The sequence below is a fragment of the Sinohyriopsis cumingii genome, unplaced genomic scaffold, assembly GCF_028554795.1.
Source record: "Sinohyriopsis cumingii isolate HCF-2022 unplaced genomic scaffold, ASM2855479v2 utg002232l, whole genome shotgun sequence".
Lineage (NCBI taxonomy): Eukaryota > Metazoa > Mollusca > Bivalvia > Unionida > Unionidae > Sinohyriopsis > Sinohyriopsis cumingii.
In genome coordinates this window covers 32,326-59,854 of record NW_028316165.1, presented here as the reverse complement: position 1 = coordinate 59,854, position 27,529 = coordinate 32,326, and the positions used below count along the sequence as shown (strand labels likewise).

Here is a 27,529-nt window from a genome sequence, read left to right as displayed (position 1 = left end):
GAAATGGTCTTCTCATTGTAGAACGGGTAAAGTTAGCACAACGGTTTTGTCTCGTCCTGGGACTCGGCAACCATTAAACGTGGAATGTCAACTTTGATGGTTCTTCCTCGGAGTCAGATTACGGTTTTGGTTATTTTCCAGTAGGTTTGTTTCGGTTTTCATACAAGTTGTAAAGAGGTTAAAAAACATCATCATCACTCGTGCTCTCCAGCAGTCCAACAAGAGGCACTTAAACAATGAGGCAACCACACATTCAAGTGACAGGGCTGCACATGTGTTCTAATCTGCAGTTAGAAAGGCCTCCCGACTGGCCCAATAAGCCACAGCCTTCAAAGAACTTTTGAATAATAATTTTTAAGAAAGAACGACAATGTTCAAGTAAAACAAATTCTCCTAACTCGATACAACCATCTAACGTTCCATATTATAAACCGCCATCAGCGACAGTTAGCTCAACACAAACAACTTCAAGTGTTTCAAACGCCAAAGGAAAAAATTAAAATAAATTCTCATATTCATGCAAAATGGTCCTATTGCCTGATTAAAGGTGCATAATATGTTTGCTGAACTGAGACAGGTGGATGCAGAGGAATCTGTTCCTAAACCATAAAAGCAACATTTCATCCTGTACTTCCCCCGTATAAATAAATAAAAAAGCGCTTTTTCCCACGTTATCTGATCAAATTGTTCACCTGTTTTGCATTTATTCTGTAAGGGAAAAAAATGGAATTGTCGATGATTAAAGACCAGATATAATGACATTCTAAATAAACATTATCCTGCAGATGCACACTAAAATCATGTTAAAGAGCTACTCAGCGTTTAAACATGCTCTCAAAATATAGAAAGAGCTGCAGTCTCTGTTATAGTTAACAATAGATCTTCCCACCACCACATTCATCTAAATATAAACCTACAAGCTGTTGCTGTAAGTGTCACACTTTATTGGGCGATTACATTTTATTCCATCTATATCACAAGAAGCTCTAAGTTAGCCCCAAATGATCTAGACATCTACATTCAAAAGTTACCAACTCCTTTTAGTCTGTTAAGAGATTTCAAATGTTGATATCATTTTATGACTTTTTAGTGATGTACATGATAAAATTTAAAAACCGTGAACAATTCATTTTTTAGACATGACTTTGTGCATATATAACATCAAATCTCCTACATATTCACACCCAGTGCCAGCCTCATATACCTGCACTGATCTTTTTGTTCCCGTCGTCTATTATTTGATTATGGTTGGAAGATCGTGATGATCTTTACAGTAGTGATCAGTTTCCAATTTTTCTTCGAAACATTGGCACGGCCATTGACCAAACAGTTTCACAATGGAAATTAAACGATGCTGGAAAAAGCTCAAAATTGTTTCGAACAGCAGATACCACAGTGATATTTTCAGGAACGTAGATAACCCTGTTGAGCTTTCAAAAAGTATATTAAATTAAATTGCAGAAGAATCCATTCCAAAGTCCTCAGTTAGATCCAAAAGACTCAAAATGTCATGGTTGAATGAAATCATTAAGAAGCCATCAAACAACACAAAGCAATACTAAGACAATTTGAGAGAGAGAGAGAGCGCTTCCGCTCTCTCCGCACACACAGCCACTTTAAAAAATGTTTTAAAGCACCAAAATTTAAAGTACCAGTCTACATTCCCTCAAACAGAAATTTGGCATCTCTAAAGTTTTCGGAGTCATTTTGGAAACATTTCACACCATGTTAGCTTGAAAATTCTTTAATGAATTTTACTTATTTCTCTTTCAAACATTATTATCCATAATTTCAGCTAATACTTAAATGACACTTATTTTAGATTATCACAGCCAATCGCGTATCGCTGTAAACATCGCGTGTGAGTTTCCGTAATTGTTCAATATTATGTAAAATAATGCCTGATAAACGACAAGTAGTGAAAAGTCAAATCCCAATGTTTTAGTGCTAGCGAATATTGATAACAAGTGACGCAGAGCTTGTTATACTGTCCATTTCGTCGTTCTGGGTGGGTTCTCTCACGCTCGAGGCTTCCACGTTAGTTTTTCCCATTTCTAAAGCAGATATAAGAGGTCTTCCCAAATTAAGTTCATGAGCCTGGACCATATTAGTGGATGCATACCGCTGCCTGTATCTGATGGCCACATTCACGGTAAGATTACCTTCCTAATAAAAAAAATATAACCACATTTACTTTATGCATAGGGTTATTGCCTTTTTCGTTTTGTTGGCAGTCGCAATTCAAGTAGAACTTGTGTGCGCTGCTGTATTTTCTATCAAGACCATAACATAATAATAAGACATTATAATAACAATACAAAGAAGATTTTATCCTTCGCTTTAATGTTTTCTTTCTTTTGAGACAATTTATAAATGCAATTGCATCTGGCGAATGTATTTCAATTTTCAGTAATAAAAAATAAAACCAAAATATAACAACTTCATGAAGCAATTATATCTATCCTTAATGTACAGATCATGCAAAAATTTCTGATAAAATTAAATTTCATCAGCTCTCAAACAAAGTTAACGAGATGCAGAATGTTGCCAGAGTTTACCTTCAGTCTCTGTAAGTCGAAAATTGTGTACTTCGTTTGTAAAGAACCAGTTAGCGAATTGGGCTCTATGACGCTCTGGACTACCAAAGTCTGAAAAGATGACCATTTTGTCACAGGATTATAATCATCTTTCTTAACAACAGAAGAGGTAATAATGAATGCGAGATCAACAAGCAAAAACATGGGCGAAATTAAAAGCTATTTTTTACAGAAAAGAAAGATGTTTGTGTACTTATTCTCAATACAGTCCGAAAAGAACTTTAACTTAATGACTTTAATTTGTAAATTTTAATTTAGCGGCAAGCTTCATGCTAACAGAACAGAAACACGCCTCCTGCTCCTCCGTTCAAGACATTGGATGTTTAAATTAGAAAGGAAAAGATGGTAACTTACAGGCGGAAAATTTTGTAATAATGCAGTGCATATTTCTGTGTCTGCTTTATCCAGGACACGAAGAACTATGCGCAGTATATTGGATACATCTGATTCAAACTCTAGCTCAACCTTTACTCCAATGGCTTCAAAAACGTGGATCTTTCTCTCTGGTAAACCTGAAAGCCCAAAATTAAATTTCTATGCAGCAATAACTATTGAAGTTTTTCGGTCAAATTTATTTTTTTTTTCTTTCAAATCAGCAACCCAACTAGTGATTAAATTTGTGAGATACATTAACATTAAGTCGTACGTTCAGCATATAACACTTGCACCAAATACATTTTATCTTTAAGATAATACCGTTTGTCCGAGAGAAAATGTATTACATGATAATGTAACAAAAGAATGTCAAAAAACTGGTTTGTAAATTTAAAGTTTAATCCTATTTTTTGGAAACCGAACTATTACTTGTACTGACTAAACAATTACGTAAACAAATCATCATACAAATATATTCAAACAGATAACTTAATCAACGAATGTCAAATTACTAATTCTCGGATTCTTTTCTAAAATTTTTTTAGAAGTATTTTTATGGGATTCAACAAAGTATTTTAGATGATTGTAGATTCAATGTTATATTTCTTGCTTATTTAATGTCCACAAATAAGACTCGCGTGTGAATGTTATATGTGCGGCGTATTTGTGGATATGAAGAAAGACTCGCGTGTGAATGTTATATGTGCGGCTTATTTGTGGATATTAAATAAGACTCGCGTGTGAATGTTATATGTGCGGCTTATTTGTGGATATTAAATAAGCAAGATCCCAATCATTCAAAGTAATAAAAAAAATGCCTTAAAGTGAAGAAAACCTAGTGTAATATAAAGACACACTTGTTTCAACATTTTATATGTGGACGAAGAATAATATGAGTAGAAAATATCCAACCTATAAATGATATATAGTCTATATTATGGTAGTTACCTAGATTAAATAGTCTTCAAAACAGATGTAAAACAGAATTGCTTTCGCTATACGATAATTTCAATTCGTCAGTGGAATAAATATCTGGATGAATTCTTGAGAAGACAAAAAAAGATAACTTTTCTCTCTCGAATGAGAGATATATGCAGACATGGCAGTCGTTGCTAACGTATTTAAATCTAACCATGCACGTAGATATTTTATACCAATCAATGACGCTTATACGTGTATGTGTTTAATATCAAAATTTTTAATGTTGAATCATGGAAGAAACTACTTGGGAAAAATAACAATTTAACAGCAAGACAAACGTTACACTGAAGCTGCTAAGAAAAAAGACATACAAGGCTGGAAACCACAATCTGAGGAAGATATTAAGACAAAGGACTATAATTTACTAAAATGGCTAATCGTTAAATAGAGGGAGCAGTATAAAGCCGTTTAATAAGAAATGCAGGAGCCTTACCCGTGTATTTCATCAAATAACAGCCAGACGTGAAAGAAAGTCAATTCCGGGAAATTTACGGTCATTTTAATTTAGTAATACAACTTGCCGGTACCTGTTTTGGCACAGAAAAGTACGCAATGCTATTTATAGAGGACTCGTATGTTTTGCACTGTTCAGGCTATATTGACTTACTGTGAGCACTTTGCCATCTAAGTGAACGCTGTCTAAATGCTACCGTATATCCCTTTGTACAAATGGTGTCAGCCAAAGAGCGTCTCGGCTCCGTCAGATTAGACCTTTGCTCCGGAATTTGTACAGCTCCAAGTTCAGAGGCCTGACGACTGAATGCTGCAGTGAAATAAAAGAATGGCACTTTCGCTTTAGTTTGTAGGTGAGACAACTTGTGCAATTGACTTAAAACCTTCACATATATGGTTCGACCTGAAGACCGGGAAATTGTTACTACTGTTACTTCTCTCAAGCAAAGGATGAAACAGCATGTGTGCTAGTAAACTGTGACGTGAAAATAAACACTGAAAAAACAATTGAAATAAGTAAAATAAAATCTATTATACCTTCTTTGAACTCTGATAAAACTGCGTCGATTCCTTTCTTTTCTTTAAGCATAGGGTTCAGAGATGTCACAAGAAGTCCGTGATTACCATTTGGATTTTCAAAAGCTTCGAGACCTTCACTCCTGCAGATATTAAAGACAATTATTTGGAAGACAATATATATATATATATATATATATATATATATATATATATATATATATATATATATATATATATATATATATATATATATATATATATATATATATATATATATATATATATATATATATATATATATATATACATACATACATACATACATACATACATATATATAGATATATATATATATAGATATATACATATATATACATATATAGATATATATATATATATATATATATATATATATATATATATATATATATATATATATATATATATATATATATATATATATATATATATATATATATATATATATATATATATATGGTTTTATATCTCAGAATTATTGACATCTTCAAATGCAACCCCAAGATCAAGAAACATGTGATTTTTACACGACACCGAATTCTTACAAAATAAATTCGCAGCTAATAAATACCGTATATATTCGCGCTTAAGTCGAGTCAAACTTTAAACAACAAAGATATTGATCTGCCTTAGTATAATGCGCCTGCATCTCAGGGTTTATGATGTTCGTTTTACTGATTGCTATTAACAAGACTCAGACATGCCGACCTGTTCGCTATGTATTTGGACTCGTCTTATAAGCGCGTAAACACAGGAAGAAGAAAAATGTTAGCATACATTTTTTTCAGTAATTGCCCACTCACCTACTTGTCGTACGAAGTGAATGAAAATTAAAAAGTGAAAAATTAATTTCATCTGTCTTTTGATTACAGCTTGTTATTTTTTATTAAACCTACCGATGAATTTGACCCTTATTTTCGGACAAAGGCGCCGTTTAGAGTATTTTTAACTTCCACGGCTTTCTCTCCAAAGTAAAGCAGACGAAATGTTAAGCTTACGTCGCATATAAGATAACAGTGTTTCCTCTTCGCTTCGATTCCCTGCCGCTGAATTCAATCTGATCACTGCACCCTGTCTTCCCGATCCTTTTAAAATTCAAGATGATATAATAATTTCAGTTATGAACCGGGCTAAATCTGAAGATTTGTATTCAGTCCGTTACCAAAATTATCATTCTGCAATTTTTACTTTTTTGTGCAACATTTGTGAACTGTTACATAATTATCATTAATCTAAACAAAATTCTTGGTTATACACATGTAAATGTCGTCAATTTACTAGTTTTGTTTGATAAGTTTATTATATTTTTATTTTTATTTAATCAACTTGCGGACAGTTAAGTAAACAAAATTTAATCCAATGAATATCTTGTAACAATACTTTTCTGACAGTAGTTATTTTTGTATAAAGGTGTGTGACTTGAAACCAAGTACCACGATATGAATAAGGTAACGAGGGATTAACGATATATGAAACGTTCGAACAACGGCCAATAACGGCGCATATTATAAACTAGTCTTATTATTAATGTAACTATTAAGAGTAATCTCAGATACTTCTCTCAACATAACTAGATCCTAAAAGCATTGAATTTACTTTTCTCGCGTATGTACAGAGCACTGTTATCAAATATGGTATGAACTCATAAAAAAGCTCCACTAATTTAAGTCTGGCTGATTAGAAAGTAATACTGACTGCGTTCTGCACGTATCCAGTATCATCAATACAAGGGCTGGGTCGCACGTCTGAATTCTATATAACAAAGCATCTGCACATATACAGTCTTCTGTGCCGTAGTCGGCAGGTGCGTCGGTCGGAACGAGGAACAAACGTCCACATTCTTCGAAACCATGGCCACAGAAGTAAAATACGGCATAAACATTTTCTCCTAGCAAACAGCAAAGTTCTTCCACCGCCATCTCTATCTCATATTTTGTCAAATTGAGCAAAGATACAACTTTGAAGCCTAGATATCTGAACGTTTTAGCGAAATCAACCACGTCATTTTGGGGTGCTTTTAAACATTGCTCGTTTCTGTAATCGCCATTACCAATCAACAAGGCCACTTTGTCTGCGGCTTAAACGAGAAATATATATATATATATATATATATATATATATATATATATATATATATATATATATATATATATATATATATATATATATATATATATATATATATATATACGGTAGCAATCTCCTTAGCAGCAAGCACCAATCCCTATACCATCTCTACCATTCAAACATCACCAATAATAAGGATATTCGCTGGTATAGACATTCATGCGTATCACTCAAAACGGCATATCGATACAAGAGTTAATTCTCATCTAAATACATCAACCGTCCGGATTACTACAACAGAAACAAATCAATGGATGTGGAGGTTATTATAAAAGAAATACAATTAGACACAGGAATGAGTATTGTACCTGTAGACCCGCATTCGAATCTCATTAGAGTAAGAATTAATAGTAAAATCTTATGCTAATGTTATCAATCATTCTCATGTAGGATCCAGGGATAGCACTTTCCGCTGTTTCGTTTATATTTTTATACTCTCTCTCTCTCTCTCTCTCTCTCTCTCTCTCTATATATATATATATATATATATATATATATATATATATATATATATATATATATATATATATATATATATATATATATATATATATATATATATATATAATAAGTGTCCCTAACAAAACTTATTATTAATATTAATAATAAGTTTTGTTAGGGACATTTAATTTACTTCAAGACATTTTCAATAATTTTTAGACACAAGTCATGTCTAATGCTTAGAAAGATTGCATTCATAAATTCCAAGGTCGATGTACTGAAACAGGTCATATAAACATCAAGTGATCCAACATGGACATTGGTACTGGCAAAAAGGTCTGTCTGACCTAGTTCCTGAAGGGCTAGAACCGGAACAACTGTTTTTGCTTACTACAGTCAATATTTAGAAATACCAAAAGGCTTCTATTCCATTCAAGCAACTGCTTGTTATTTTACTATATATGTGAATTATTGTCCGGAATCATTTATTTTTGATATTACTAATGGTCTTGGAAACGATAGTGAGGAGTTAGATTCATTTACCTAATGTAATCATTCCATGAAATTGCAGTGTTGTAACCTTTATTTTAGAGACTATTTGGGTTAATATTACTCATCCACTATACAGTTTTAATTCCATTTTCTGTTTGGTGCAAGTAGTGAAATAAGCCTTCGTTGATTCTATACCTCCGTAAGAATCACATTATTTTTTAAACTAATTTTATGGACGCATTTTGTTAATGTTTGCAAAGTTTGTTAAGAGCAGTTGTGCAGACTTTGTTGACTAAAAATAGAATTCAAATTATTTTGCACAAATATTTGCAAAATATTTTTGATAACATTAAACCCCAGGCCACCCGGTACCCATAGCACTGTCTAAGAACAACATGCGTGCGAAGAAGTTCTGACGTACAAACTCGCACGATAAATATAGAATAAAAAGCCATTTCCAGTCTCTCATTTTTTTATAACTATATTATTAGTCATCCAAAATGTATATCTTACAATTTGAAGCACCTCCCCTGTGGATATACAACGGAAAGAAAGAGCTTTCTCACAGGGATAAGGCCGCGTATTCTTTGCATTTGTTTGTTATTTGTTTTGGGGTTTTTTTGGTTTCTTTTTTTTTTTTGTTGTTGTTGTTTTTTGTAGCCCATGATTGTTTTTCTCTTTTTTGCATTGTTTGATATGGTGCTTCAACATATTTCAGCAATGCTTTTATGTTGCTTGTATGCATAGCTTTTATGTTGCTTGTATACATAGCTTTTATGTTGCTTGTATGCATAGCTGACACTCGTCATCATATTTTGTCAGCATCATTATTTCTTTTCGTTTATGGGAGGAGAAGGGGTTACACACGCGATTTTATTGATGCATCAGCATACATTATCTGTATGAATTTTATTTTTTATTAAGACTATAATTTCAAGCCTGTATGAAGACTGAATACACTCCACATTGGGACTGATTTATATGTTTTCAATATACGCCTAGGCTAAGCAAGCAAAAATAAAACAATTGGAGAAGACACACATCATGCCTTTATTTAAACATATCCAAATATAGAAAACCAGGAAAAATAATCAATTTCGATAAAGGAATGGAATTTTATAATGTAAATGGAAAAGAAATTATTTGAGAAAGAAACTTCAAAGTATTTTTCCACTCAGTCAGACACAAAAGCAATTGTAGAAAGAGCTAATCGAACTCTTATAGACTACAACGAGGATTTATTCTACTGAAACTGAAACCATGAAATGGGTCGATATGTTACAAAACGTTATTGGTAGATTTATTTTTTTAAACTCCATCAAAATATATACATGTCGCAATGTGAAGCAGGCAAGGAAGAAAATATATCAGAAGTTTGGATAAACTTATATTTCTATCTAATAAAGATGCATATGGGACGACTAAAAACCAAATAGGCCATCAAGTCTGGATCTCAAAATATAAGTCAGTTGTTGCTACATGTCTCTCGTTTTTTATTTAACTGAAGAAATTTTCATAATAAAAAAAGTGTTGTTATGAAACCCTCTTATATATACGTCAAAACGAGAGAATATTGATGGAAAATGTTATGAAGAGGAGTTATCGCTATGAGACAAGAAAGATATAAAAAGATTGAAAAAGAAATTTGAAGCACAAAATTAATGTAAAAAATGTATGCTAGTAAAATGGAAAGGATATAAGGGATCTTTAATAATTAGTAGCCGAATGAAACTGTTGTGTCACGAACAAAGAAACCCGATTAAAATCACAGTACTAGTTATATTTAAATAATTTACATTATATACAAGGAACCAATTACATCCAGTTAGTTATCCGAATACATCTACTGTTAAAATTGCACAAAAGATATAAAACATTGCTCAACTGTAATACTATCTCAATGTCATTCTTCGGAAAGAGACAAGAAAAACATAGAAAACAACCTTGACCAAATTCCTCGTGAGTACGGAAAATCTGCAACCGGAGGCTAAATGCTCAGTCATAAAAAGGTTGTTGTTGTAGGGTTTAACGCCATTTTTCAGCACAAGATAGGCTATATATGGCGGCCAGTATAAATGGTGGAGGAAGAACCAGGGGAAACCCCGGATAGAACCACCGATCTACGAGAAGCTACTGGCAAGCTTTCTCACATAGCCACGTTTTCCGAACTCGAGACTCAAACCCACGCAGACAGATGTGGCAGGGCAATGATCTGTAAAGGTGAGCGCTTTAAACCACTCGGCCACTCAGGACCCTCTCATAAACATAGATTTCACACTGATTTTATAATTGGAAGAGAAACGTAAACGAGACTAAACGTTTGTCACAGACATTTTATTTTAATAAAATAAAACAATACTATAATGAATGGTAGAAAACTTATTTCTCGTTCAACTTTTAATAGATCTTACAAAAAAAGAACTGAAAATGATAGAGGATATTGTTTTAATTTAGCCAAGGAAGCAGTTGAACTCCGTGCTATCATTACTAGTGTCAAGTCTATTAAGAAGCTAATCTTCCAGTTAGCAGAAAGTTAGAAGGTCCTTCAGTTACTACGCCAACTACAAGACAATTAAAACGAATAGTAAATAATAATAACAAAATAAAATATAAGAAACCTGTAAGATTCGCTTGAGATGTATAAGTGAATACAGAATTGTTACATCCAAAATGTAGAAATCAATCAACGCATAATTGATCCATTTGACTGCAATTTTCAAAGAAATTGGACGATGCTTATTTAAATATTAGGTAGTAAAAGTGTATTTATGAAAATGTATAGTGCCTTATCTTGTCTTTTCCTCTTTTTCTTTTTGAGCAACAAGGACCAGACTTTCAGGCGTAATACCAGATGACTGACCTGAATATACTAGTCACCAAGATGAAAATAGTAAGTCTACCTTATATGCAAAGTTCTAGTACCTACCATGATATATCTTTTCCTCCTTTTCTTTTTGAGTAACAAGCGCCAGATTTTCAAGCGATGTACCAAATGACTGACCTGAAAATACGATTTAATCAAGAAGAGAATAACAAGACTACATTTTACGCAAATAATTCACGCATTATTGTATACCAACGTACATTTTTATGTTAAGATATCTCCTAGCTAGGCAATGTGATAATAAAGGCGACATTTTGAAATTCAAACAATGGTCATAGCTTGCTACAGCTGTGTCATAAAATGTCCTTCATTATACTTGAGTCAGGTCTTCCTAATATATAGCTTTATATCAAATGAGTTAAGTCATTCAAAAGAAACTGCGAAGACAAAATTAAGCGACTTGACATGAAGGGACCAAAAGGATATGGGAAACAATAAGAATCCTCCACGGAATATGACGGGTGCAACAAAAAGATCTTTGTTATAGATAAATCGATGGAATGACCACCAACCACATATACGCCGATAGAAGTATCTGCAAGGCGCTGCATACGTCTAATGCTACAGATAAGGTTGCAAAGAATCCGAGCAATAGCTACATCTAAGTAGAAACCATCACTTAATTTTTGCGGCACAAAGTCAAGCTAAGTATTAACTGAAGAGAACTATTTTGTGGTTATAATATTATGAGTGAATAATTTGTCTAAGATAATACCCTTAATTCATAAATCTGCAAGAATACTAATTTGCATATATTAGCATAAATTATTAAATTATTTTCAAAACAGGCAATTGATCTGCATTCGCCGATTCCCGAGCCCCCAATATATTCATTTAGTCGAATCAGCTGTGATTAGCACGATAAAGTCCTTCGATGTAAATGGTTATATTATATAAATATACAATCTTATAATAATTAGGCTTAGCTAATGTTTGTAGTGTAGTCGAAGCCATCGTTACAGGAGGCTATGCATCAAACTTGTTCTCTTAACACAGTCAAAATAATTTTTTTAAAAATAAATTCTTTATTATCCCCGTAATAGGTTGACCGCTGGGTTGGGGAACAGCAAATGACAAACGTTTTAGTCGGCATGTGCCAGGCTGGTTTTCCCTGGTTTTGATTTCTTCTCCGTTGTATCAGTTGAAAAGAAACCCTCTTATGTGCACACGTCAGCCTCTACCATTGTCCACCAACTTTCATGTGTGAAAAAATTACAATTTATTCAACGTGGCTTAGTTGCGACGACAATACAAAGAGAAGCTGCAGGTTTGTCAAGGTAAATATTGAACTTAATTTTTTATAAAGTTAAGTCAGCTAAACCTATTCAAATCAATGTCAAAGTTTGTTTTCATTGCATGCGTTGCTTTTTTAAAGATAATGTAGATGGTTGGGCTAAATATTACTAAGAAAACTACATATGATGCACGGAGATGTACCCCAATGAGCAAGACGAACAGAAACAAAGATAGTTCTAGCGTGTCCTTGGGGAAGCTTAACAAACCAAGCCATGTATTGTGAAATATCCTAAGAAAATTCCAGGACTGAATGAGTACATTCATTAGATACTGTTAATGATCAATTTAGAGTTGAGTGTATAAATGGCAATGCTTGAAGCAACTGTAGGAGTATTACCTAGATAGACAACTTCTCAGCAACATTGCCTGAATAATTAAATCTACACGTACTAAAAACAGCCATACAATAGTTATGTGATTCTATAATTTGATATTTGGTCATATAATTCTTTGGACGCAAAAGACCTACTCACGGATGTAGTCTCCTACATTAATAAACGGCTGCTTCTTGGGTGGCAATTGTGGTCTCGAGTCTTTTATGCAGACCATCGTAGTTCTGGTTCGCCTACACATCTTGGGATCTGTACTGTTCCATATCTGACAGCTATAACCACCGGCATTTTGTTTACTGTAATAATAATAATAATAATACTGAGTAGGAGAAGACAATGCTGAAATTACTACTGTTGCTACAACTAAAGGTAAAGGTCATGATGACGATGATGACGATGGGCCGGCAACTACGTTGACTGTGTTTGCAACGACAACAACAACAACAACTACTACAACTACTTCTACTACTAGACTAGTGGTTCCCAACATGTGGGCCGCAGACCCACGGGGCCCCGAGAGGTTATTCCAAGGGAGCCTAAAATTACAATTGGTAGTATGTCGGGGTGCGCAAACTTATTTTTAAAATTAAGAAGGGATCCTATTACTCGAAAAGGTTGGAAACCATTGTACTATACTGTTACAACTACGACGACGACGACGACGATGATGATGATGATGATATCTATGACGATGAAAATAACGCCGTTCGTGACAGTGATGGTGCAAAATTATTTGGCAGACATTTAAGTAATGACGAGATTCTATTGGAAAAGTTCTGAAGGCAAGATATTTTACAAACAGATATGAAACTATTTTCCAGGAGACTCCAATCTGAAAAACTTTTAAATGCCCCAGATAATAGACTGTCATTTTGATTCAAAAAGCAGAAAAAATGTATTGCAAACAAAGTTTCCAATATTTCTGTAGAAGGACATGACAAACTAAATTTGCCACCGAAGACTGATGAGAGGACATCAAGCATCACAATCAAACATACCTTTAAATTGAAACCCCTTAATCAATTAGACAGTTCTGTAAGTGGCCCGACATAGAACGACCTCTTCACTCATCCCCAGATCTCGTCGTTCTAATTCGAGTTTTGCCAATCGGAGGGGTCACAATTCATCTCCAAAAAAACAACTACTACAGGTTCCAATTTCATTTATGGTCTGAAATTGTCTTTCTTGTACGACCGTTTTAGATGTCTCTCTTATTACATGTCGGGCAACAAGGAATTTTCGACAGAATATTTAAGCTACAATCATAATGTATCAAATTTCTCTGGAATGTGTAATGTTTTGAATCTGGATAAAATTTCAGAATTATCTCATATTTGAACAATTCCGCAACTCTTTTTTAAAAATAAAACTTTCCCTGATGTCCAACTTAAAAGCCATAAAGGTACTTGTTATTTTGTTTACTCTTTCTGCACTATTTTTCATCAGGATGCCGTTCGTACAATTTTTGGGGTATTTTAATTCTTGAAGTCTGTTGAATGTTCAGCGAAAAATTCATTGTTATCAACCAAGCAATGAGAAAAAGATCCAAGAATCTCATTTTAGTTAAATACGGTCCGAATATCAGGGCTAAATGACCATACATTCTTTGCCCATCATGTTTTCATCAACGAAAATTATAGCTGTAGTGATACACTAAAGATACGAACTTTGTTTTACCTACCGTATATTGGTAAGGTGAAGGACAGCATCAGTTTGTCCTTTCAAAGGGACAAAATTGTTCATTTGATCTCCACACCAGTACCACTGATAGCGTGGGTACGGGAACCCGGACGCTTTCACTTCCAGACAAAGATTGTCCGTCTCCAAAAGGTCCACCTCCGCGACTGGTTCCTTTCGTATAACAATTGGCTCTGAGAATGAAGTCAAAATTATGTTAATGATTTAATTGCCATGTTCAGTGACATTATATTAAGTCTTTGGGTTCGGGTCCATGGCTTCACTGACATCTGCTGTGGTATTCTAGTTTTTCAATATATATTGGGTACATTTTGTTAAAGCTATCAATGTATAAGAGGTACAGTTTGTAATAGCTGTCAATATATAAGGGGTAAGTTTTGTTGTAGCTTTCAGTATATTAAGGTACATTTTTATAGCTATACGAGGCTGAAAACAATCCTCTGTAAACCAGAAATCCTCATGCAGACACTAGCTTAGCAGTTTCTGATTTTAATAGCAGATATACAGACGTGGTTGGCCATTTTGCTTTTGGCACGTATTTTCTGAATATAAATGGGACAAAAATTGCACATTATTGCATATCTGTGTGAGATGAGACGCATCATCCTCCATGCTTGAATTCATGTCTCCGTACTCAGCAAAGTACCTGCTGAAATTTAACCTCTTGGAATAAATGTCTGCATTCTGTGGGTGTTTATTAATATAAAGTTACAAATGTACACCAAACAGAGCGGGAAGTGCTCTTCCTAGATCCTACAGAAGGATGTGTAATAATGTGATACTTTTTTTAAATATGGAGAAAGAACACTATGATAGAGGTTAGATGATTTTAATTGATACTCTACTGAGATTCGAAACCGGGTCTGACAGTTACGACACCCATCACTTTGCCTGCACGTATCAACCATATACCCTAAACACACATCTCCAATAAAAGATGAACAAGGTCGCTTAAATAGGCATTCGTACATAGCAGATACGCTTAAATAGGCATTCGTGCATAGCAGACACGCTTAAATAGGAATTCGTGTATAGCTGACACGCTTAAATAGGCATTCGCGCAGAACAGACACGATTAAATAGGCACTCATGCATAGCAGACACGTTCGCATATCAACCCAGTAACATACTACTTTCACAATATGCATGTTCGAAGATTTGCCATTCCTGATATCAAATCAGAAAAATCAAAGCGGGATATCACTGTTGGCGATATATTTTTTTTTTACATCGACCATGAGGTGGAGACCTGCGTTTGAAATAGTTGTTCAAATTTGAAAGAAATAGTCATATTTCCTATTTATTAAAGTATTCCATCATTACTTTTACCCAAACAAATATTTATTTTTTGGCGCAGTCTTCTTTAACAGATAATCCTGCTCTAGAAAAAGGAAATTTAACTTCTAAGCAACCGCAACTATTTTCATTAATAGGAAGTACTTTTCCATCTACGCTTGCTCTAAAGTCAGAATTTGCAAATTAATATGCTCATTTGCTCGTTTTCAAGACCTCTAATTATGTGCCATTTCTTGGTTTCTTTTTTGTATATACGCTTGGTCTAAAACATGAAGTGGAGTTCTCATCTCAGTACACATTCAGTCCAGTTTCCTACGACAGAAATCAAGACAAACAGAGCGTAAAGTGCGATAATAAAAGAGGATGCGTGACAATATGAAGTAGTTTTTGTTTTTAAATATGGCGAAAGAAAACTGTCATGCTGGTTAGAGAATTATTAATTCAAGTCGTTTCCTGCTCGGAACGAGTTACAACAATCTAGCCTGTTTGATTACATTGGAGCCTTGGATTTTTTCCTCTGTCTTGATGAAAAGAAATACAGAGGTGACATGGTAAGTAATAACCAATAACATCTTCACAATATCTGCATTTCAGCGAGATAAGAACTGTTATCACTTGCCGTTAAGGGAAAGACGGAACAGCGTACTACATAAATACAATTTATTTAATTTCGATTTTGTTGTAAACAATTCCAAGTCAAAGAGAATGGCCTTCTAAATGACCAAAGCTAGAGTGCCAGATACTCTTGCATATGCGTGTCAATACAATCAGACCACTTCGTTAGCAAACTCTTTCCATCGAGAACATAAACTTGATCTTGAATACAGAAACAAATATGTAAAAATGTATTCAAAACTGAAACAGAAATCCACATAAATTACAAATGACACTTTTATTTAAGGATAGAGCAGATAACATAATTTGCTTTTTCATTTCAGTTGCTGCATATTTTTCCTAATTACCCACAACTTTGTACTACTGCATAATTCATCACGCATTTTACCATAGATGGCTTTGGTTTCAGTGTACGAATTTTGAAATATGAAAGCAAAATCTTAGGGCCTTTATTTCATCATCTGCAAAAGTGGGATGAATTAAAGAGAGCTCACCATTACTCAAAGAAAGCGAGACCGAGAAAGTTAAGGCCAACCGATTGGCTCTATTTCTCTACCCCAAAGTTATTTGTACCATTGTGTAACAAGGTTCATATAGTGTCACTGGTTCCCAATTATAGACTTTGATATATACCATAGCTTCTGAAACGGCGAAGTACTTTGTCCACTTTGAGCTGGTCAAGAAAATCTAGAAGTTCACCAATCGACATCCCTCGTGTACTATAGTATATCAACAGCTCGTTCGCTGGGTCCATCTCCCTCTCTAACATCTTCATAAAATCATTGCTGAAATAAAGACAACATTATATATGTATGGACCGATACACTCATTAATCTTTTTATGTTATTATGTTTTTGAAGGTTTAATCTATTTCTTATCAATGGTAGCATTCTAATCTGTTATTCATGGTTTTAGATGCCTAAACACTAAATTCACTTTAAAATGCTATTTCTTTTTAAGCGCTTTGCTTGCTTACATTTTTATTATGTTATATATGTCTTGTCTCTTACCATTATTATGTATTATGCAACGTTTGCGTAGTTGAAAATCGTGTTTATTTAATAATTTTATAGCTATATATTACCGGTAAAAATGTGTTTCGCAAGAACAAACTTAAAGACCTAATAATGTTGCCTACCTTAAATATTCTCAGCATGTTTTTTATGTTTTCTAATTTCATGGTGTTTGTTTTTGTAATCATATCATTATATGTTTTTTATCTTATAGGTGTTGTCTAATGTTGTAAAGCGCTTAAAGCTTCTAAAGATTAGGCGCTATACAAAGTCCTCATTATTATTATTATTATTATTATTATTATTATTATTATTATTATTAAATTGTTACTTTAGACAAGCATATTCTAAATAAGTGTGTTTTTCTCTTTGCTCTTTCAATGCCGCTGAGAAATGTGTACGTGTCTGGAGTCTATGCCCTCTAGGGTCAGGGCATCTAGAGAAATTCACATTTCTTAAAATCCTCCTTGCATCTTGAATATAACAGCAGAGAGAGGGTAGGATGACTGATTTTTAGCATGACACTTGAACTATAAAGCTGTAATTTCAAACAAGAACAACAAGAATACAAAACTAGTAATATTACTTGTCAAGGGTGTGGGGTCGAACTATCAACTGGTGTTATACTTTCACTGTGCGTGATGCTTTTAAGAGCTATAAATTGGGATACGATATTTTAAGAACTCCAATTTCTAGTTGAAGATTTTAACCACCCACATCTCCTATTATATCTAGCAGATAGCGCAGACATCCATTTCAGATATACGTCAGAAAATGACAAAGATCGATACATGGTAGGTTTTAGTCCCATTTTGTTTAAAGTCCGCAATCTGTATAAGATATTTTTTATTATTTTTAAATATTATTGATTTACTATACCAACTATTATTCACTCGCTTTTGAGGAGTCGATGACACTGAGCCTGTGACTTTCCAATCGTTTGCATATTTTGGGTGGTGTGGGTTCCCACCATCTGTAAATATTCGAATGATATTGCGACCGAGAATAATTAGTACCTTCATGAAAGCATTTATGTTCACAGATTCGAGATAATGTAATATGTATATATTATACACATTTATAAAAGCAATCTTTTTATGAAGGGTGCTAAAAATCAACCCACGGTAATACTATATCTCTAAGCAGAACCTTATTTACAATAACAAACTGAGGCACATTTCTTATCTTCGATCTCAAAGGTATGAACTTACCTTACTTTATATCTTGGGTAGCTGAGTTCTATCAGCGCTCTCCAGTTGGCAGACGGCACATTTTTGTTGAGACAGTCACATATATCAGTATAAATGTGACTCGGCAGGCTCAGAATTCCGCCGCTCTGGTCGACGTCTGCTATCAAGTGATGTCCAAGTGAAGACATGTTTTATTTTATTTTTTTATTCGAGGCTATATGATATCTGAAAAGAAACAGCATTTAGTAGACACCTTTTGCGTGAAAAAGATAAGTAGTATTTTTTTATCTTATGATTTAAAAAGTGTGTCAAACAAACAATATTATGGTTGTTTCGATGTTATTGTCACAAGAGTGGTTACCGGAGATTTTTAAAAAGCGAAGATATATGTTCGATGGAGTTGAGCTGTGTCGGCGATGTTCACCCAGGCTAATATGGTTTCAGAGATTGGAGTATGGTCGTTTCACTGAGAGAAATCATAGCCATAATATATAAGCTGTATCCGAACACCTAAAGATTTAAGTACTTACTTTTCGAATGTACATTAGGTACAAGGCAAGGTTGTTTTGAGCCCCATCATGTTTTTGTAGCCCTAAGTAGCAGGCATGCAAGATTGGCTAAGGTCCCAAAGGTTAGCATGTCTGATAAGGTAAGCTTTGTGAAGCCATAGTCTTTACCACAAACAAATCGCATCAATATCTTTCCTAACCTATTTTAACTTAGTCCCACGCTTGGGCACAGTGACATTATTTTCTTGCAGCACGTCTCTAATCGACTCTTCATCCTTGGCGATGCCTTTGTTCTTCTGGGTAATGACCCAGACGTTGATTCCTGCATGGGGTCTGACATTGTCGAGTTTCGTGAAGGTCATTTTCCTTCTGCCGTATGTCGTTCAGCAGAAAAGCGTGGTGATGCAATCAAACTTTTTCGCAAAGGCAGACAGCAGGTCATCAAAATCGCAGCCCTCAAAGTTGACTAGAAAGATCACCGTATATTGATGTCAGGGACCCACAGAAAATCGTACGCAGAATTAGGTGAACTGAAGGGAAGATAATGACGACGAAATGAAAGGGTTCCTTAGCTTTGGTTTCGAGAAGCTCGCAAGCGAAAACGCTCTACCGATCATGGCGCAGTGTGGCGATACGTTTTTCAGAGATCGCTTGCTTTCCTGCTAAGGACAGCGAACAATGCTAGTCAGCGGGGAACCTCGTGGTACCTGTGATTTCAATATCAGACTCATTCTTTGCCGTTTTCTGCTCTCAGATTAGCAGCCACAGACATTGCGAACGCTAATAGAGTACGATGCATTCCGCAAACTGGAAACTAGATGGCGAAAAGACACACAACGATGCCACGCAGGACTATAACCAGTATATGGGTTTCGTAATCTTCTGTTTTTCCTCACCGCCTTCACCTTTTGTATGGTGCCGGTTTGAGCCGTCGTTGAGCTGCATGCTTCGTAGATTGAGACTGTTGAGCGGGCACTTGTTCAGACACATATGCGGACATTCTTGTCGCATTGATATCAGTGTTGGATCGGATCACCAACGCGTTGTCGGCAAAGCTAAGCTTGTTATTATGGCCGCAGTATGTGCTTCATGTCAGATTGAATCAAGTAAAGGCCGCCACTGAGGGCATAGTCAAGCCTCCTTTTCCGTTATTCGAGGAATACCTTGTATTCCTGAAGCAGTTCGAGGAGTTTTCCACGCAGGTGTTGATATCTTTCATGTTGGCCAAGTGCTGCTTCTGGACATTGAAGGCCTTCAATTCCTGTATTAGTGAGCCGAACATCTTTGTGTGTGCATCCAAGATCGCACACACGTAAGAAATTATGCACTTAATGAGTTGTTCCACCCCGACCTGCTTAAGATCACACATAAATGCTGCCCATCCATTATCTCCACCAGATTCCTGCTGTGGATAGTTGTCCGATTTCAACTCGTATCGGCTTGGTATTGATAGTGTGACACCCACCATTTCCGAAAAAGTTCTCTTGTGGGCAGGGGAATAGTAATAATTCATACCAGGACCCTCGTTACAGGTCTGCTTGTTGCATCAGTGATCTTGTCCACATTAAATTCGTTGCAGAATCGCTCGTATGAGAGCATGTCGATGCCATCACGCAAGGAACTCCAACCTGTCTAAAACGGAAGCGGACATTACATTTGTGTTACAGTCTTATCACTTGGTAGTAAACCTGACTCTAGCAATAGCCTCGCGCCATGAATATGGTCCTAACCGGACCCTTGGATTGGCCGGTCGCGCTGAAACAGACAATCGGAAGTGGTCCCGGTACTCGCTTTGCGTTTCGCGAAATAACATACAGCGCACAGCTTGTATAACATTTTGGCTGCGCTTTGTTGCAACCGATTCATCGTGACTCGTGAGTTCAAACCTCTTCTCTCCTGTTAAAAGGTCATTGTTCCAAATAGCTATTACAACTTCAAAATGTTGGTAAAGGCGATGGTTTCTTTCATTCCTGGTTCAAATGCGTTGTATGAATGAGTGAAAGATAAAAACCTAGATTTCATCTGAACCAACTTGCAGTATGTATTGATCTCACTGGCAAATTTCACTGTGCTATAATACAGAGAGGAAATTTAGAGTTGGGATAACGCAGTTCAGAATGCTGACGCGTGTAATACAAGTTTAATGATTCTTAGAGAATTAAAGATATGATATTGCTGTATTCAAATATTACAGCTATCGAATTTAGAAAGAAATGTTGGCAGAGGTAAAGATACAACTCAGAAAGTACCTTCTACATACTTAGAAACTATATTTTTTCTCTATTTAAAAAGGAGATTACAACATAGATGAACGATATACATTTAATTATGGCGGTATTTCCCTTCCATATAGATGCATTTACAATCAATTCAGAATAACCGAAGAGCGTATTTTCAAAACTGAGTTTTCTCATGACTGAAAAATAATCTTCGTACGATAGTGAAGGTTCGTTCATGTTTCCTGTCCAAAACTAGTAACAGTGAATAAACTACAGCAAGAGTTGCGCGTATCATATCACGTGATCCCTGAGGCTCGTACTCGTTTTAAAACGCGCTATAAATCAATAGAGACGCCGCAAAGGTAGCTTGAAGTTGTCAGTTTTCCGTTTATCCAAGGTAGCTGCCGCTTCACTCATCCGAAACGACATTCCATTTTCTTTGAGGGTATCTAGCATGGGATTCTACAGTGGAAAGAAAGATACAATGTGTTGATCATGTGCCTTATCCAAGACTGAGGAATGAATTAATGATCCCTCTAGTCTGCCCATACATGCGTGCGTATGTGCGAAACGCTGCACAGTTTCTTATACGCCGTATTAAAGTGATGACTTAAAAATCTTTCAGTTTGAGCTTGGAGGTTTTAAAATACTGATAGACCACTGTTTAAGGAACACTGTGGGCGAGTGGATACTGTGGTGCCAAGGCAAGGAAAAACAAAAAGCAACGGTAACATTGTGCTTCTGTGTAAAATTTTTGTGTTTTCGTTCGTTAAGAAACGGACCGACCATGTAATTATTAAAGTTGTTTGATTTAAAAGCTAGATGAAAACGGTTGATATATACGCAATACAGACAACATTTTAATTTGATCCAAACGTAGACATTATCAGGTTTGAGACTGGCAGTGTCGTTGATCCTCGTCGATCAGTCACTACCCCCCTGCCACGCATTGGGATCGTCCGCCATATATATATATATATATATATATATATATATATATATATATATATATATATATATATATATATATATATATATATATATATAGTAAATCTTGTGTGAAAACAACCCAAGCGCTTCCGGGATCATAGTAAGATTACACATATGAGACAAGAAGAAACCCATGTATGAACAAAATCCCCAAATTCTTGTGTAGTTATGTACTAACATGAGAACATGAGACCAACCTGTGTGGTATTAAAATGTTGCTATCATTAGTGGATTTTAAGAAAAAGAGTACAATAATGACCGATCCGTTATGCGAAAGGTTCACTACTGGCCTATCCGTATGGCCTGGATAAATGCTGTTGACCCCAAGTATCGTTGTGCTCGTGTATTAATATTAGTAACCTTCCTTCGGAGAGAATGTACTACTCTGAGCTTATGAGGAGTCGAGTGTGATTCCCACCCATCGATTTTCAGCCAACTATAGAAAACTTTGAACATGTCCGATACATATCCTGAAAGAAATTAAATATTCATCTCATTTAATACCATACTGCTGCACATAATTGTAGAAATACGTGTAAAATATGGTTTAGCTTATTTATCCAATATGTTCATTTGGATCGTCTACCATATTAACTCAACCAATAAATAGATCTTGGTAAATATGGTATCACTGAATAATGTATCACATAATATCCAAATATGACATAGCAAGCCTTATATGGAAAACGAATTACCGCGAGAATCTCGTGATATCTGTAATGGTGGATAAGTTCAGGTTAGCGTCAACAATCCAATATAATTTACCTGATATAATCTTAATAACGTTATCATTAGCCAAACTTCCTGAAACATATAACTCTCCTGAGGTAGTAGATTTTAACTATAGTCACCTTTTTTATTTGACATTAGTTTTATTTGCTCCATTGTAAGGTATAGGATCAGATCGAAACCTCGATCATGGTTGAGGCTACAACAGCGTAGCTACGTTGTACCCGTGTTGACCTCATGTATCGTTGTGCCCGAAGATGAAGCATTTAAATGACCAAGTATATAGCAGAGACGTGAGAGTGGTTGAACAACTTTAATCCAAACGTTGATCCTTTTTTCTATGATGGTACTGGATTCTAATAAGTGATTTCAGTGAGAATATTTTTCCCTCGTACAATGTCCGGAAAAAAAGAGATGCAAGATTAAAGGAAAGAACAAGTATGAAAATAGACCATATATCTGAAGAGCATTCGAAAATACCCTAATATGTCAGTCTTTACTTTCAAACATATATGCATGTATGTATGTGTGTGTGTGTGTGTGTGTGTGTGTGTGTGTGTGTGTGTGTGTGTTTATGTATGTATGTGCGTTCGTGCGTGTGTGTATGTGAATGAAGTTTGGTAAAATGTTTGTATGTATATATATGTATTTCGTGTCCCCGGGTGACCGAGTGGCCTAAGGCGCTCGCTTTTGGCTCGACTAATGCAGATATGTGAGAAAGATTGTCACTAGCTTCCGGTGGGTAGGTGGTTCTTCTATCGGTTCATCCTCCACCAAATATAGGCCTACCTGAGCTACAAATGTCGTTAAACCCCACAAGATCACAATTCACTATGTATGTATGTATGTATGTATGTATGTATGTATTTAAATATGTACCTTTCATATCTCCTGTGATCCAGGTTCTTCTCCACTAATGATTCAAAATGATTGCTTCATATTACCTTCGACCAAGATTTCACGGTCTACGTAACTTTGTCAAACGACTTGAATTATACTCAATAACCGTCCAAAACACAACATGTAGGTTAATATTCTAAGTCGTACAGGTAATCAGATACAAATGGCTCATGACTCAAATGGGAGAAAATTATCATTTTTCAGGTGTAAGAAACAGGGAATTTCCCTAACTGAGAAAACCGGTACAGCCAGTGGGTTTTGACTAGTGATCATGTAATGTTGACAAAATAAAAATTTACGTTTTGTGGTACAAGCAACTCTTTTCATTGTGAAATCGTATTTATTCTCCACAGGGACTTTAGTACAAGCAGATTTATTCACTGTATGACCGTGCTCGACGGGGACTTTTGGGGTTTGACCCTATTTCATCTCGAGGGGGACTTTTGGGGTTTGATCTTACTTTTTTTCGAAGGGGATTTCTGTGATTTGACGGTATTTTGCTCGACGGGGACTTTTGAGGGTAATCGTCAGCTTATGTCAGTATACTTATTAAAATTATGAAGTCGCCTATGTGAATCAATAGTTATCGGGTACCGTCTATACTCGCTTATACGTAGAGTTCAGCTGCAAACAACATTGACCCTGATATGCTGTCGGATAATGCACGGGAAAATCACGACGTTGTTTTTCTATTTAATACTATAACAAACTACTGTGACTCGGATCTGCGGCGTATCATGCGACGACAGATATGGGTTTGTGCAGTTAGCACTTGGATTCGACTTATAAGCGATTTCATACTTTATATACAGCGAAACGTTCCTTCAGCGTTGCAAAATATTATTCTTATACACAGATCAGGGCAAGTGACTTATGTAGATTATGTCCAATATAATATTCTAATAGACCAAACAACGTTTATTGCACAGTTTAACAAAATCAAGTTGCACTTAGGTACTTAGCTCTTAGAGCAATACAGGCATGTATAAAATTAAGACACACTCCAGGCCTAGGGCTATCTTATTAATGAAGCATTGCACTTGCTGCACATTGTACTGAGCTCTGTACGAATACATTATTGCACACGTATTATTGTGGGGTTTGGTAGGGGTGGGGTGGGGTGCTCCCAATATATTTTTTAAATTACTATGGAAGTCCCACCTAGGCTCGATGTTGTAGGAAGCGAAATTATTGATAGAAAGAGGTAGAGTTCCGAGCCCCCAGCCAGCAATGCCGACAGTTAAATTATTGAGAACACAAAGATGAAATTCAAAAGAATAACAGTTTAATACAATTCAATATTCAAATAATAATTTCCCAATCACTCTTCTCCCTCTCGACCTGTGATTTATATTGTGAAATCGCTTTTCCACCTGTCCTTGTTTTCTAATCATCTGTATCTCTCCTATCCCGCAAATTCCTTATCTCCTTCAGACTTCGCTCCTAACTTCTTCTCCTTGACTGCCTTCTCCAATTTCTCCTCCTCCTCCTTGACTCTGCTCTACGACTAGCCTTCGATCCACAATCGACATCTCCACTAGTCTCTATTCCGTCTCTCTCCTAGAGACTCTGGACTAACCACACCGGAAGTCTGTCCCCTAAACACAGTGACGTTAGCGTAATTCCATTGCCATCTCGTCTCACACTAAACCAACAATCGATCATCAGATGAAGGCTATTATATTTTTCGGTCACGCATTCGTGCACATCGAAATACCCATACGCTCTTGTATGGTAAAGAACGTCGTAATAAAAGCACGGTATCAACTATTTAATCATACAGGCATCAATATTTGCGTCAAAACTCTCTCTCTCTCTCTCTCTCTCTCTCTCTCTCTCTATATATATATATATATATATATATATATATATATATATATATATATATATATATATATATATTTATACATTGTCTTAATCTCAGTAAACTGAACAATAGCACAGCAATCAGGCACATCTCTGTACATTACACTCCCACAAGCGTACACAAATATTCAAATATCCATATTAACTAATTTTACACACTGCAACCAATTTCCAAAGTTACAATTCAATTCAACAATTGCAAAATCTAGAATATCACATGAATAAATGCACTAGTTTACTACAAATTAACCAAATAGCGAATTACAATATTAATTAAAAGCACCAACTAATAATTTTTTTATCTTAAAAGAACATGAATTTGCGTGGCTGATTAGATAGCATATGTGCATATTTTGTTTACATTTTTACATTCTCAGAAGTGTGTGTGTGTGTGTGTGTGTGTGTGTGTGTGTTTAACCTAACTTTAACAATATGGCTACGATGTCTGCAGTGTGGCAGTTTATAGTGATGTCTAGCACTGGGACGTCGTGCTTATAGCATGATGTCCCACCCAGTCACGTTATCCTGACACCAGGTAGGCCAGTCCTAATACTAACCTCTCATTTCTAGGCAACTGTTAGTACCATTTTTATAAGTCTTTGTTATGACTCAGCAGGGGTTCGACCCCGCGATCTCCCTCCTCAAAATAACAAGTCCGTAAACCAGGGGTCTCAAACACGCGGCCCGCAAGGGCATATTGTGCGGCCCGTGACGCAATTTGGGATTTTCAAAAAATTGACTATTCATTTATTTCTTTAACTCTCGCCGCCTTTTGAACTTTAACGTTAGCGCCATTTTAACCATAAGAAACTCTGACTTATTTATTTATTCGTAGTCTTTCTATTAATTGTCGCCCTTAATGCAGACTTCCGGTTCCGGTTTTTTAGTAAAGTGATCGAGTTGATGTTTTTACATTTTTATAAACATAAAAGCCCGTATAAATGTCTTCTGTTTCGAAAAAAACAAAACTCGCGGACGAAAAGAGAGTTTTTCAAGTTAAATGGGAGGATTTATATTTTGTCACTGAGGTCAGCGATAAAATTCAATGTCTCGTTTGTCAACAAACAACAGCTGTTCCGAAGGAGTATAACGTGCGTCGGCACTACGAAACAATGCACCGTGAGAAATATGACGCTTACGCGGGCAAAATTAGAGAGGATAAAGTTATGCAACTTAAATCAGCATTATGCAAACAAAGAAGTTTCTTTATCAATGTTAGTCAGTGCAACGAAGATTCAGTAAGAGCAAGTTTCGCTATAAGACTGTAGAGTAGGGATCTCAAACACGCGGCCCGCCAAGCCGTATCCTGTGGCCCGCAAAACGATTGGTGTCACAAAGTGTCATGAGAGATAACAAAGGTGGTGCGGCCCTCGGGCCATTGAAAATCCCCTCATGCGGCCCTCAGGCTGGTTTGAGTTTGAGACCCCTGCCGTAAACCACGTTCAAAACCTGCGTCAGTTCTATTATTAGAGATAATAGTAATAACATTCTTGACTTATGTAAATCGTGTGTTTATTTTAGGAAACAGAATTCACTCGCATGTCAAGACTAGACTGAATTTCTATGGCAAAAGCAAAGTGTGTTAAAATGAACGAGTTATATATGCGGAAAGATACGAGTACATACTATGTTGGAAAATATCATTACTTAAAATCAAAACAACGTAAATCATGGGAGTTGTTATGAACTTAGTGTTTCTTAGAAAATGTCAAAATGTGCCAACATTTGATCTGATAATCGGCGCAAGTTGAAGCTCTGTTAAGATCGGACCTTTTTGAAAAGCTGGCGATAGTCGCCCTGAACACACGCTTTCTCCGGCACCTGTCTATCAGATGACAAATAAAACAGTTATCGTCAAAAAACGTGCTAAAATATTATATGCTACCTTAGTAATGGTCCACTGTTTTCATGCACTGATTCAATCGCCTCCTCGTCCCCCCTCCCTCCTCTCCCAATTTTCTATGAAAT

At 35.6% G+C, this 27,529-nt stretch overlaps 1 protein-coding gene across 2 annotated transcripts; it reads right to left on the bottom strand.

Annotated features, from left to right (window-relative positions):
• Positions 1-923: 923 nt before the first annotated feature.
• On the bottom strand, positions 924-27,529 carry LOC149770866 (mucosa-associated lymphoid tissue lymphoma translocation protein 1-like). 2 transcript variants are annotated; one of them, XM_089949015.1, is made up of 13 exons: positions 27,447-27,529; positions 18,370-18,573; positions 16,779-16,930; positions 14,218-14,407; positions 12,678-12,832; positions 10,951-11,025; positions 6,660-7,041; positions 5,963-6,049; positions 4,944-5,065; positions 4,561-4,716; positions 2,952-3,109; positions 2,559-2,648; positions 924-2,166 (listed from the first exon to the last, which is right to left on the bottom strand). In XM_089949015.1, exons 2-13 carry the CDS (start codon positions 18,534-18,536, stop codon positions 1,948-1,950), a joined length of 1,953 nt encoding a protein of 650 aa, XP_089805141.1. In that variant the 5' UTR covers positions 18,537-18,573; positions 27,447-27,529; the 3' UTR covers positions 924-1,947. The 2 variants fall into 2 exon arrangements, with proteins under 2 accessions (XP_089805141.1, XP_089805139.1); XM_089949013.1 differs by lacking the exon at positions 27,447-27,529 and adding an exon at positions 23,675-23,853.